Source organism: Lycium barbarum, chromosome 4, assembly GCF_019175385.1.
Source record: "Lycium barbarum isolate Lr01 chromosome 4, ASM1917538v2, whole genome shotgun sequence".
In the NCBI taxonomy this organism is placed as follows: Eukaryota; Viridiplantae; Streptophyta; class Magnoliopsida; order Solanales; family Solanaceae; genus Lycium; species Lycium barbarum.
The window spans coordinates 139,197,316-139,210,349 of NC_083340.1; the positions used below are offsets into that span (position 1 = coordinate 139,197,316).

At 30.8% G+C, this 13,034-nt stretch overlaps 1 protein-coding gene across 1 annotated transcript; it reads right to left on the minus strand.

Annotated features, from left to right (window-relative positions):
- Positions 1-1,091: 1,091 nt before the first annotated feature.
- On the minus strand, positions 1,092-12,219 carry LOC132636642 (protein DETOXIFICATION 40-like). Its single transcript, XM_060353598.1, has 8 exons — positions 11,840-12,219; positions 10,206-10,475; positions 9,226-9,587; positions 4,079-4,135; positions 3,200-3,438; positions 2,524-2,642; positions 2,343-2,429; positions 1,092-1,555 (listed from the first exon to the last, which is right to left on the minus strand). The coding sequence occupies exons 1-8, from the start codon at positions 12,170-12,172 to the stop codon at positions 1,490-1,492; spliced, it is 1,533 nt and encodes a 510-aa protein (XP_060209581.1). The 5' UTR covers positions 12,173-12,219; the 3' UTR covers positions 1,092-1,489.
- Positions 12,220-13,034: the final 815 nt, after the last annotated feature.

The following is a 13,034-nucleotide window of genomic DNA, read 5'->3' on the forward strand; positions in this document are numbered from 1 at the left end:
TTTTCAAATCTTTGTTTGGCCATAAAATTTTGACAGATTTTGAAAATAAATCTTCAAATTCTAAATTCTGGCTCAAACCTATTTTTGGAACAAGATCTATATTTTAGCCTTTTCAAAGCTTTTAAAAACTACCCCAAACTTTTGTGTTTTATAAAAAAGTCTTCATCTATTTATGATCCGATTAATTCTATCTATCATGTTCCTTCATTAAGGTAACTAGTTGTTCAGATTTGTAAACCCTTGCTAATATATGAGGTCTCTCATCTCTTACATTGAATAATCTTTGCTTGTGATGACGATAAATTGGCTGGAAAGCCTAGGCCTTTGGGAAAAAATGTCTTCATAATACATATCTTGTCTAGGCTTTTAGAATTCTGAATGATAACAATCTTTTCGCCTTGGACATAAGTATCTATCTGAGATTAAGAAATTCTTCAGAAGCATCTCAAAATAATATATAAATAAAACTTGATGAAGTGTGATTTAGTAAAGTATGGAACCCCTAGTAGAAAGTATATACCTGTGAGAGCAAACTATGAGCATCAGAGAAATTGTCACTAGTCGTTGATTTTCATTCGGTTGGTGCAGCTAATGTTTGGCCTTCTTTTTTAAGTTTTTAAGTACATACCTGAATCTGGTTTTGAGATTTCCGACGAGAATTCTGTGACTCCACCTTTTACCTGTTAACAGGGTAATATACTTTGAATTTCAATACTTTTCTTTGTGCTCGTATTGTAATTTGAATTGTAGTAGCTAGTAAGTGTGTTGTTAGCAGTTGTTATTAAAATATCATATTCTGCATAATTTGAGATTAGCAAGTATTTATGTTTTGTATTGTTGAGTATTCTTGATAGTTTTTAGAACTTACGAGTCTAAGTAATGTTTCATGTTTTCCAAAAAAAAAAGTGAAATATATTTTGAAAAACTATGGCCAAACACATTTTTAAAACTTGAAAAACTTCACCAAAATTAAGTTTTTCAAATATTTTTGGGAATCTATGACCAAACGCTAGCTAATAATGATAAAGAGTCGCAACTTGAGGCATATCAATCTGTAAAAATCAAAAATAATTTTCAAAAAAACAAGCAAATTAAAATTTTGAAAAGTAATACTAGCAAACAAGTTACAAAGATGCATTTCCTTCCCAAAAGAAATATATCAGTGAAAAGTTTCAGCTTAAATGCGTGGGAAATATTACACGTACAAATTCTTTTTAAATAATCGTAGTGTTTGGGTCAGCTTGCGCTAATATTACGAGTACATCTTCCTATGTTCAAGTTTCTAAATGAGGATTTTAAAACATTTTGGACCTTCTCCTGCCAAAGCCTTTTCTATATCAACTTCATGATTATTATCTTGATTCTTGGTCATGTTCATTCAAAAATTGGTACTATTCCTGCATTATTAGGCTTTGTAGAAACCCCATTTGTAAGAGAACGTGGAAAAACCCTTTGGAATGAATCTCCTTTTTGTCCATCCAAGATTCATCTATTCCTCTAGAATTGGTTCTTTTTTGTCATCCCATGTTTTCAACCTACTCTGAGCTGATTCCACCTGCAATCGGAGGCAAATGTAGAATTTATAAATTATAATCAATGGATTCAGAATGAGTCTAATCTACACAAACACAAGTACAATTCTTTTTTTTTTTTTCTTTTTTTTTTTTTTTTGCATATGACTCCAATTGTGGATTAAGTCGAAAACAATGGGGTCAGTTGAACCATTGAACCTGCTCTAGATCCACCTCTGCTAGCAGAACATGTTTAACTCAAAAAAAGTATGCTCACGCCGTACTTTTGTATTCTAAGAGCAAGTTCATCTAGATTCATTGTTTTATATTGATGATAACTACTCCGTTTGTTCCACTTTATGTGAGATTATTACTATTTGGAGAGTCAAATGAGTTTTTCTTCACGTGTTTTTCCAAACACTTTTTAAATATTTTGAATTATTAACTATTGACTTATAACATTTACTATGTAGCTTTTAAATATGTAAATTTTATTGTTTAAAAAAAAAAAAAACTTGAAGATTCTATTCAAATTCAGACTTAAATTAGTCAGTTTGACCCTCATACTCCGAAATGTATAATATAAAGTGGAACGGAGGGAGTAGTAACAAAGCAGAGATCCTTTTCAAGATTGGCCTGACATAGTAAGATATCCTCCTATGACTAACTTACATTGGTTCCTAGTTATACCAACTTTTCCCCCGGAATGATCTACAATAGATAGGTAACAAGATGACTTACAATGAACAAAAGGAGTTTTGTAACCAAATGGTATTTTAAAAGAATGTTTGTCTAATTAAAGAGGATGTTTGTCTAATTAAAGAGGTTTACCTCTTTATTCCAATCAGTTCGAGCGGTAATCCATATCAAAATGATTGTTTGCATCACTGTACCTCCCAGCATTCCTGACCATATACCCTGTATGCACCAGAACAATATTGTTATTTTCTCTATTGACAGATTGGATTAGATATTTGTTTTTGTGAATATTAGTGGAAATGGTGGAATTTACCTTAGCACCAAGTTTGAAGTAAAAGCCTAGAAGAGCACCCAATGGAACCCCGACAACGTAATAGCAGCCTACATTGACATAGGCCACGAAGGTTTGCCATCCGCAGCCAACAGCCACACCTTTAAGATTTATATACATGAATTTAATCAGATAAGTGATCCTAAATATGATTCAAATCCAATCTAGTACCTCTGATCTGTAAGAAAAATTCATATGTTCTCAGTTAAGAGTGGCAAAAGAGCAGGTTGGACGGAGATGGGCGTCAAGATCGAGTTAAACAAAAGATAAAATATCCAACCCGCCCATATTTAACACGGGTAAAACATGGGTTAACCGACGGATAATATGGTTTCAGGAATAGCCAGGTGAGGATACAAGCTAAAAGACAAAATAAGCTTAGACTCCAGAAAGCAAGAACTCATGAAAATAACAAGCAGACAAATGGGTATTGATAATATGGATATCCATATTATCCATCTGGATATCCATTTTTTAGTAGATAATATGGATAATATCTATATTTGATCCATTTTTAAAAAGTCGGTTATCCAACCCATGTCTAACTGGTCAGATTGGATGGTTATTTGTTTTTTTTAACCATTTTGCCAGCCCTGTGTATTGCCCACAGCATAGTAGCTTTCAAATTGTAGAGGAGGATGCTTAATAAAGCTCTTACCTGATAAGACAGGCTGAATTCCGTTGAGTATGAGGGAAACCGCAAGCAATGGACAAAGATCCGAGACAGCTTCAGCCACAACTTCACCCTCGGTAAAGGCATAACTGATGAGGCGACGCAATGCAAGCACGATGATTGCAGCAATGACCGAGAGAATGAAAGACCATGACGTAACCACGATAACAGAAAAAGCTGCTGATTTTGGATGCCTTGCTCCTAGTTCATTGCTCACTCTCACACTGTTCATCAGCATGTCGCATTAAAGGTTGTTAGAAAAGATACTCCATCTCAATCCATAGTTAGCCTCATAATTAAGGGATACTAGCACAAATAGCCAGTCGGCTTCACCGTTAACTTTTTCAAGCCAGTATACATAGATTATACACTGGTTATACATGTATTATTATTTTTAAATAGAAAAAAAATGTGTATAATAAGTGTATAATCTATGTATACCGGCTTGAACCGTGAATGGTTATACACATATTATACATGGATTATACATATATTATACATGTGCAGGCTAATTTTAGTTGGTTCTTCTGTAATAACATGTAATTATGTTTAAAGTGTTGCAATTTGCATAACCATTTCCATAGAAACTCAAATGACTTAGGAGTTTGCTTATGAACTTGATGAATGTATAATTCCAATATGCACAAAGAAGCTTGGAAGATATTGGAACAAATACAACACAAACTTTCAGTGGCATTGCACTTCCATCGTATGGTACAAACATAATATAGCCAGAATTACCAAAGAACACCAATAATAAAAACGCGATTCATTTGCAGAATGAAAAAGATTATCTAGCTCAAACATATATTTCAAAAAGAGAAACGAACCACGAGAAAAAGTAAGGATAAAATGAAAACTGACCTTGCTGCTGCATTGAATCCAACTGATATCATGAAGACCCAACCAGAAATTGTCATGCTTGAGTTATTTCCACCAAACACAAAGGAAAAGGCAAAATGGTTAGCAATTGAAAATTTGTAACTTACCTTATTTATAATGTGTACTAGCAAATATAAGTGCATAGTTTCTACAGTTAACAAATAATTAGACTTACCTCTTATGTAATGAAAGAACCATCCCTTAAAGTAGTACTTGTGCTATTTTTCACTGATGTTCATAAGTACGTTTAACTGATTTTTTACTAAAGAGCAGTTATCTTTGAATAATATTTGTATGTTAGATCCTATTTTCTCGTATAATATGTATCAAATTTTTCATGTATGGATTAAAATCTGAAGAAATAACAACAATATCCAAAAAATGCAAAAAGTTGAAATAGGTAAACCGTTTGAATCATTTCTTCAAATCAAAAGTTCTATTCTTCATGCCTTAGACAAATAATCCAATTTGATTTATAGAAGTCAAACACCCTATAAGCTTTTTGAGTTAGTTTTATTAGTTTCTAAGAATAAATTTTGCATATTCAGACACATGTTTCCCGTACTATAGATCATAGATTTAGCAATTTTAGAAGAGTATAAGTTCTCGTAAACAATATTTACATAATCATATCGTAACTGTCGGTAACTCCAGTTAAGAGCATTGGTTGATAACTTAGAATAATTGGCACCTAACCTGCTATAACATGTTGAATTACACTGACAATGTGAAAAAATCATTACACTATCGGTGTATATAACTTAAATCTTTTTAAAATAGTAAGTACAAGTTATTACACGAATCTAGATGTTAGCAGTGTTTTTAAAACAAGTTTAATACTCTCTATATAAGCTGTACTGTCAGCACTACCATTCTTTTTTTCTTTTTTTTTTTGAAAAAAAAAGAGGGATTAAACTATTAGAAAAATTCTGCCTCCACACAACATGACATATTTATACGGGAATGTACGCTTTAAAGAAAAAATGAGTAGTAATCTGGAATTATTCGACCTACAAATATAATTTTGTATATCCGTTAGTCACTAAAATATGCTCCCATCAAATTGTTCAATTATAATAACTTTCTTTGATACTTTCGTTCATTGTCATTAATGTTTAACTAAGCAAAACTAATAGCCTGTGAAAGGTGAAAGTGCTTTTTTTTTTTTTAAAATAAATACTTATTTTAGACAATGAACAAATGAAGGGTTTTTGGTGAAGAAACAAATGTTTTTAAATAGTAGCACGGGTTGTTAAGCTTTTAAGCAGAAGCTGGAAAAAAAGAAAAAAAAAATTAAAAGAATAAGTCCATTTGATTTTTTCATTTTTTATGATGAGATTACCCATATTAGCAATCGTATTTACCAAATTAATTAATAGTGACTTTTTTATTTGACACTTAAAAAGCACTTTTTGAAATATCGGTAAAAAACAAATTACTAATAAAATTACTTCTTAAATAATGTAGCCAAACACAAAGTGTTATTCTCCCAAAATACTTTTTCAAGCACTTTAATTAAAAAAAAAACATTTCTCAAAATTAGTTGATTACTGAATTTGTTCCGTTACTGAATTGGATAGACCGAATAATTTAAAAGCATGTGCTCTGGCTTGTGTGGGCTCAAAGGAGTGATGTCCCTAGTAACTTTTTTTTTTAAATTTACTTAGCATAGCTTACATTATTACCTATTTATGGAACATAACTAAACTTTATAATAATTATATTTAGTAGCTAAAATATAACATATTTACTTCCTATAACTATCACTTTTTTACCACTCATCTGATAACTTCCCACACCCCTAAATTTAAGCAAAAAAAAAAAACGTCCCTCTCTCCTATCCCCCTAAATACACGCCATTATGCCCAATATCCCTTAATTTCGTCCAATTTCAAATCAGTTTTACAATAGTTCAACTTCCTTGTTTATCTCTAATTAACAACTCATTAATTTCACTCATAATTCAAATCTAATTCCCAAAAAAGGTAAGATTCTATACTGATTTTTATATTTCACCGTGTATTTAACTTATATTTTTGTTTTTTTTTTCCGTTTGAATCAGCAATGCAACTCTAAATAATTAATTATCACTATTTGTTCTTGGTTGTTTTTTGTTAGATTCAAGTGAAATGGCTAAGAAAGCTTCTACTCCAATGAGGACTAGAGGTATAGAACTCAAATTTTCAATTCCTAATGTTTTGGATTAATATTTTAATAGTTGTTTTTCATATATATATATTTTGGCTATATTTTTAATTTTATTTTGATTATTATGTTCAATATTACTTATTCTGGTTTCTGTTGACTATATTTCAGATATATTTTTCATATATTTTGACTATATTTAGAAATTTTTTAGAAAAATAAAAAAAATAAAAAAGTTGCAGTGAAAACGTTGCTACCTCAATTATGACTATGTTTTGGCTATATTTTAATTGTATTTTGATTATTATGTTCAATTACTTATTCTGGTTTCTGTTGACTATATTTCAGATATATTTTGACTATATTTTTCAAAATTTCAAAAAAATCAAAAAAATTAAAAAAGTTGCAGTGAAAACGTTGTTACCCCAATTATGAACTCAACTTGAATTTGATATTTATTTTTTTATTAAGCACCGGGTGTCCGGGTCTCTTTGAGCCCCGACTAATCCCGGGGGTGCACAGGCCCTCGGCAAGGAGTTTCCCGCAAGTACACCACGAGTAATTCAGGGTTTTACCCCAGTCCGATGATCCTCAGAAATTGTTTGCACCCAGTGGGTTTCGAACTTGAGACCTTGAAAGGGAGCACCCCAAGGCTCAAGCCAATTACCACCAGGCCAACCCCTGAGGGTTAACTTGAATTTGATATTTCAACAGATGAATTCAAATATATATTCGTCGTTTAAAACGAGTTTTGTTCACTAGTTTGATATTGTTATTTTTCAAAGTTTTTTGATGAACTAGTTTTTGAACCCCCCCCCCCCCCCCCCTTTTTTTTTTTGTTAAAAATATGAATGTAATTTTTTAATTCCATTTTTTTTTTAATTTGTTAGCTGTTTGAATGAGATATGAGATCAGATATGGAATGGGAGAATATTTGCATGAATCAGGGAACATTAAAAACTGATTTTAATTTAAATTGGAATAGATTTTGTTTCCATAAATATAGCACTTTCAGTTTTCTCAGCGTGTGTATTTTTGCTATATTTATCCTATATTTAAGTCGACGCATTTACTAGCTAAATATAGGTCCTCCAGCCACGAATTGTAAATGTAGAACATATAGTTATAGGTTGTTACAAGGAGCTAAAAGGTAGCTGCTTGTGAAAATTTTACAACTTTTTTTCGTGCGATAATTGAAAAAGTTTTCTGCATTGCTGTTTTGGTTGAAGAAAACAACCATAAAAAAGTTTTTCCCAGAGGCTGACATTTTGTCCTCTATCTCTTTCTAAACAGGTGTCCATTAATTATTTTTAAAAACATTTAGTAGGCGTTTGACCATGAAAATTAAATATTTTTTATTTTATTTGAAATTTTAAAGTTGGAGTTAAAAATGAAGTTGTGTTTGGTTATAGGTTTTGCAAATATTATTTGGTTGTTTTAATGTATTGAAGTGAAAAAAAAAAAGTGAAATTTTAGGTGTTTTTCAAATTCCAAATTCAATTTCAAGTTGTATTTGAATTTTCATGGCCTAACGTTGATTTCCAACTAAAGTGAAATAATTTTCTGGAAAAAGTGAAAATTTATCGTGGCCAAAGGGGTCCTTAAATTGTAGTATATATCAATAGTGAAATGAAATTTTTACATATTGCAATTTAAGTTGTTATATGATGTTAGTTTTCATTTATTTTTAATTACCAATAAATATTATTAAATAGGATTACTTGTAATTACTTTTTAAATGACTTAATTATATCAATATTTTCTACGTCAACTAAACAAAATTAGCTCTTCTTTTTCTGTTTGCAACACGCACTCTGTATTCTTTAATACTCCCTCCGTTCACTTTTACTTATTCACTATGGACTTTACACACCCCTTAAGAAATACATAAATTAAGTGCATGTTTTACCGTGTTAGCCATATTAATTGGTGTATAATTGTATTGGATTTGAAAAATCATTTAGAATGAGTAATTAATGCTAAGGGCAAAATAGGAAAAACAAATTATTTTTCTCTTGATATGCGAAACTCAACAAATAAAAGTGAAAATGTATTTTTAAAATAACGGACAAGTAAAAGTGAATGCAGGTAGTAAAATACAAAAAAAAAAAAAAAAAAAAAAAAAAGAAGTTCTTAAAGAAAATTACTTCTCTACGTCAACTAAGAAAAGAAAAAGGAGAGAAAAAAATGAGCGATCACTTCCACATTTCGAAGGAACTAAGAAGGGATGACAAGATAATCAGTTCAATCAATGCCACATTAACTACCACAATCTTAATTGTGACCAAAAGGAGAGTATTAAATAGAAAGAGACAACTTATCGTTAAACTGATAATAGAACATGTATTTTTATACTACAAAATTTTCATTATTTAACTATAGTCAATTAAAATATATGTTTAACTTCAATTTGAATCTTAACGTTAACTCAATCAACAAATTAAGGTATTTAAACCGAAATGGAATCGGAGAGAGTATCAACTTAATTAATGTAAACCTAAGCTACGTTATGACTCAAAAATAACATTTCATGATCACTTTTCGACCCTGTATTTGAAAAATAATCTCTATCCTTTGTATCTTGAAGCTCCATAACGGTGCTTATGTTCGGAAATCAATATTCTATGTGGTTGCTTAAGACCGTAAGATTTAAAGTATATTTTAATACATTATACACATCTTTAGTTTAAGATTACCTCTCTTACTTTTTCAATTATGTGTTGAGACAAACTAAGACGCTAAATAAAAACTAGGAGTATCAATTACTGTAAGTATAAGCTATCTTGTGAGTTGTGACCCAAACATAATCATAAAAATAGCGTTTACTCGCTACTTTTTGGCTCTATATTAGGAAAATGGTCACTGTCTAAGTATTTAGTGAAATTTGAAACTGTATGACAGTAGTTATTTGTCGAATCTGAAACCAAAAAGTGACTATTTGTGAAATGCATATCCAGAATAATTGGCAGGGGTTTATGTCTTACCAAATAGAAAGAGCATCCAAAGCCAATTCAGGATTTTCAAGCAATCCAGCAAGCAACACCACAATCTGAAAATACCATGTCTCCAAGCACAGCATCACCGCCGACGCCGCCGACAACTTAAAAAACCCCGGCAAGCCGGAAAATGCCCGCCAACTGAACCCTTTCCATGTCTGTTTACACCTCTCACTTTTCACAATATACACAAATTGGCCTATTACTATTATCCACCATGACAAACTCAATACTAATGAAGCACCAAGTAACCCAAGCCCGATTTTGTAAATCACCGCCCAACTTAGCACTAAATGCAATGCTAGTGTTGCGGCGGAGATGTATGCGCTCGGTGCTACGATGCTTTGTGCCTGCAAGTAGAGGTGGCAAAATTAGCTCATGAAAATATGACCCACCCGACTCAGTCAAATTTGAGCTAATTATTAATTCGTCTTTTTATTGGCTCAACCCATTTTAGTCGATAAAATTTTGGCAAACTTACGAATATACACAGTTCAGCCAAACTTATATACTAATATGGCTAAAATATACAAAACGTATACATTGATTATGTATGGTATGTGTTATGTATATTATATGTATAGTATAAGTATATTATATGTATATTATACAAGTTTATACAAAACCTATACATTTAGTCATATTGTGTAAACTAAATCACCCAAAGGCATTGGACGGTAATTTTCCCTACAAATTGACATGACGTTCAGCTCAAATTGACTCGTGAGAAAACTAATCAAAATCATTTTAAAAAGATTGTTTTTACTTGATATGTTATATAGAGCATATAATAAAGAAAACTAATAAGTTTATTAGGTATTAAAAAATTATAAAAGAACAAACAAATAAATTATAACTAAGTAAGAATTTAGCAGGTTGGTTATGACCCGCTTTTTTAACCCATTTTAGCCTGCTCATTTTAGTCCAAATAACTTTTGACTCGCTCATTTATTAACTCAGGCCAGTACCTGGAGAAACTTCTGGATCGGGAAATTGATGGCGTAGGCGAATATTTGAGGGATTAAACCATACACAAATATTGCGGCTGCATCTGCAATTCTTTCTGTTTGGCCTAGAAATATCAAAATTGGCTTGCTGAAAATGTACGCCACAGTTAGTAAAATTCCTGTTAGAGTTAACAGAACTGTTGATCTTTGAAGATAAATTCCAAGCATATCATATTTGTTTGCTCCAAATGCTTGTCCACATAGTGTTTCAACTGCACTTCCCATTCCCAACTGTAAATTTAAAAAAAAAAAAATATTAATACAATTTCACAGATAATTAGGATAAATCTGATTATTCCAAAATTTGTTCAAAATAGCAAACATACATTCCAAGAACCTATATCACCAAGTAATGCTAGTTTCTTCATGTTCAAAATGGTCCTAGTTATTCTTAGTAGGCGTTTGGATATGAATTAAGTGAAATTTGAAAACGAATAGTATTTGAAGTTGAAGTTGAAATATGAATTTTAAATATGTATTTAACTTGAAAAAAAAGTTGAGATTTTGCTCCAATTTGGACATAGATAATTTTTACTTTTTTTTTCAAAAACAAAAATTGAAAACATTGTTTATTCGCGGAATTTGAGCAGTTTTTGAAAACATTTTGGGTGAAATTTTTCTTCTACTTATAGAACTTCATTTTTTTTTTTTGAGTAAAATGCATGTTCAAACACAACTTTAATTTCCAAAAGCTATTTTTCGACGCTACTTCAATTTTCAACCAAATCTATGTCCAAACACTAGCTTAATAGGCGTTTGAACATGAATTGATTAAAATGAGAAAAATAACATACTATTTTGGAAAGAAAATTTCACTTGAAAAACTGGTCAAAATCAATGTTATCTTCAAAAATTATCCTAATGCATAACCAAACAATATTTCAATGTTAAAAAAAAATTAAAAAAATAATAATAAGGTCCAAAAGGTAATTCTTTCAGCAAATACATCACAATATCTCCAATTTTTCCCAGTCAGACGATCTATCAAACAAGTTATCTACATTAACAAACACCATACTATTACTGTAAGGGAACGTTTGGCATGAAGCATAAAACAAAAATAATTCTGAGATAAAAATTTAGTAGCACCTTATCACTTATTTGGTTGTTAATCCTGGGATAAGTAATCCCAGAATTAAAAATAATACTAGGATAACTTATACCAATCAGAGGGTGGAATAATAATCCTGAATAAGTTATCCCATGATAAAACAGGAAAATTGACTAAAATAGCCCTGAGGGGAAATTTTAGGCATTTTAGACTAAATAGGGTAGAGGGTATTTATATAAACAAACAACTTCTTCTTAAAAATTAAGCAATGCATGTTATTTTTAATACAACATATCAAACAGTGGATAGAAAATAATATCATGATAACTAATCCCAATATAACTAATCACAGAATAACTAATCCCAGCATTACTTGTCTTCAAACCAAACTACCCTTAAACAATAAGCAAAAACTTGAATCCCACTATTTCCAAGTAAGAAAATGTTTCACAACCTACTTTCATTAAACGGAGTTAATTTAGCTCAAATTATCTCAGTCAGACATTTAATCAAACATGTTATCTACATGAACAAACACACATACCATTAGTCCATAAGCAAAAACTTGAATCCCAGTATTTCCAAGTGAAGCAGCAGCAAGTTCAAGATTACCCAAATGTCCCGAAAATATTTGAGTAGACATTGACATGACATAATTTATCATATAAACCATAACTGCAGGAGCAGCTAGGTGAAATAGTAGCTTCATTTCAATCCATGTAGCTAAACGGAATTTACTCCATAAAGGTATTTCTGTATCTAAAAGTACAGTTTCAAGCTCGTTGCTCGACTCGAAACTGTGATTTTCAGATAATTGTAATAAGGGTGTCCCGTTGTTTATAAATGGCTCGTAAATGTCGGATTTAGAAGAAGCCATGAATTCCGGTAACCGAGGAGTGAGGAGAAAGATGTAAAGATGTTAATGAGAATGAAGTGGGTGTATATATATAAGGAAAAAAACAATTAAATAAACGTCAGTGCTTATGTTATGTGATTGAGATTTGGGATGGATAGCACAAGCGGCACTACTTGACTGTTTGGTTTGTTTTTTTTAATCATTTGGTATTTAAAATTATTGATCCGATTAATTTAAATTTTATTGTGATAGATCTATTAATTTTGTTGTATAGTGCGTTACTTTCAGTATATTGTTTGGTTTAATTATTACTTTGAATTTTATTATATCGTACTATCGAAGTAGATATTTCGTAATGGTTAAAGTGTCATTTTATTAATGAACAATTGGTATAACTGCGTTGTTACCTTTTTTTTTTTCCATATTGTTTTTCTTATTATTTAGTACCCCCTCCGTCTTAAATTATTTGTTTTGATTTTTAAAAATAGTTGCCTCAATCGTTTTAGAAGTTTAAGACAAAATTAATTGTTTTTTTTTCTTATTTCACCCTCAGTAATGTTGATTGAACTTTTTATTCTTCATTAAAATACTCTACAATAGACAAAATTGTCATTTACTATTTTTTCACAAATAGTCATTTAATTATTTGCCTAATATTTAGGACTTTGAAGTCAACTAAAATTTTATTTATTTTAAATCTTTCCTTATATAAATTGCGGAGGAAATCTTAATACTTATTTGAAATCAACTAGAAGAGTAAGACAATTAAACTCCAATGGTATCCAATTCCACAATTAAACTCCAATGGTATCCAATTCCGAATTACAATCGTGACACCTTTTCCTATCAAAGTCAAAAGACAAATTTCACGTGATCATTGGAT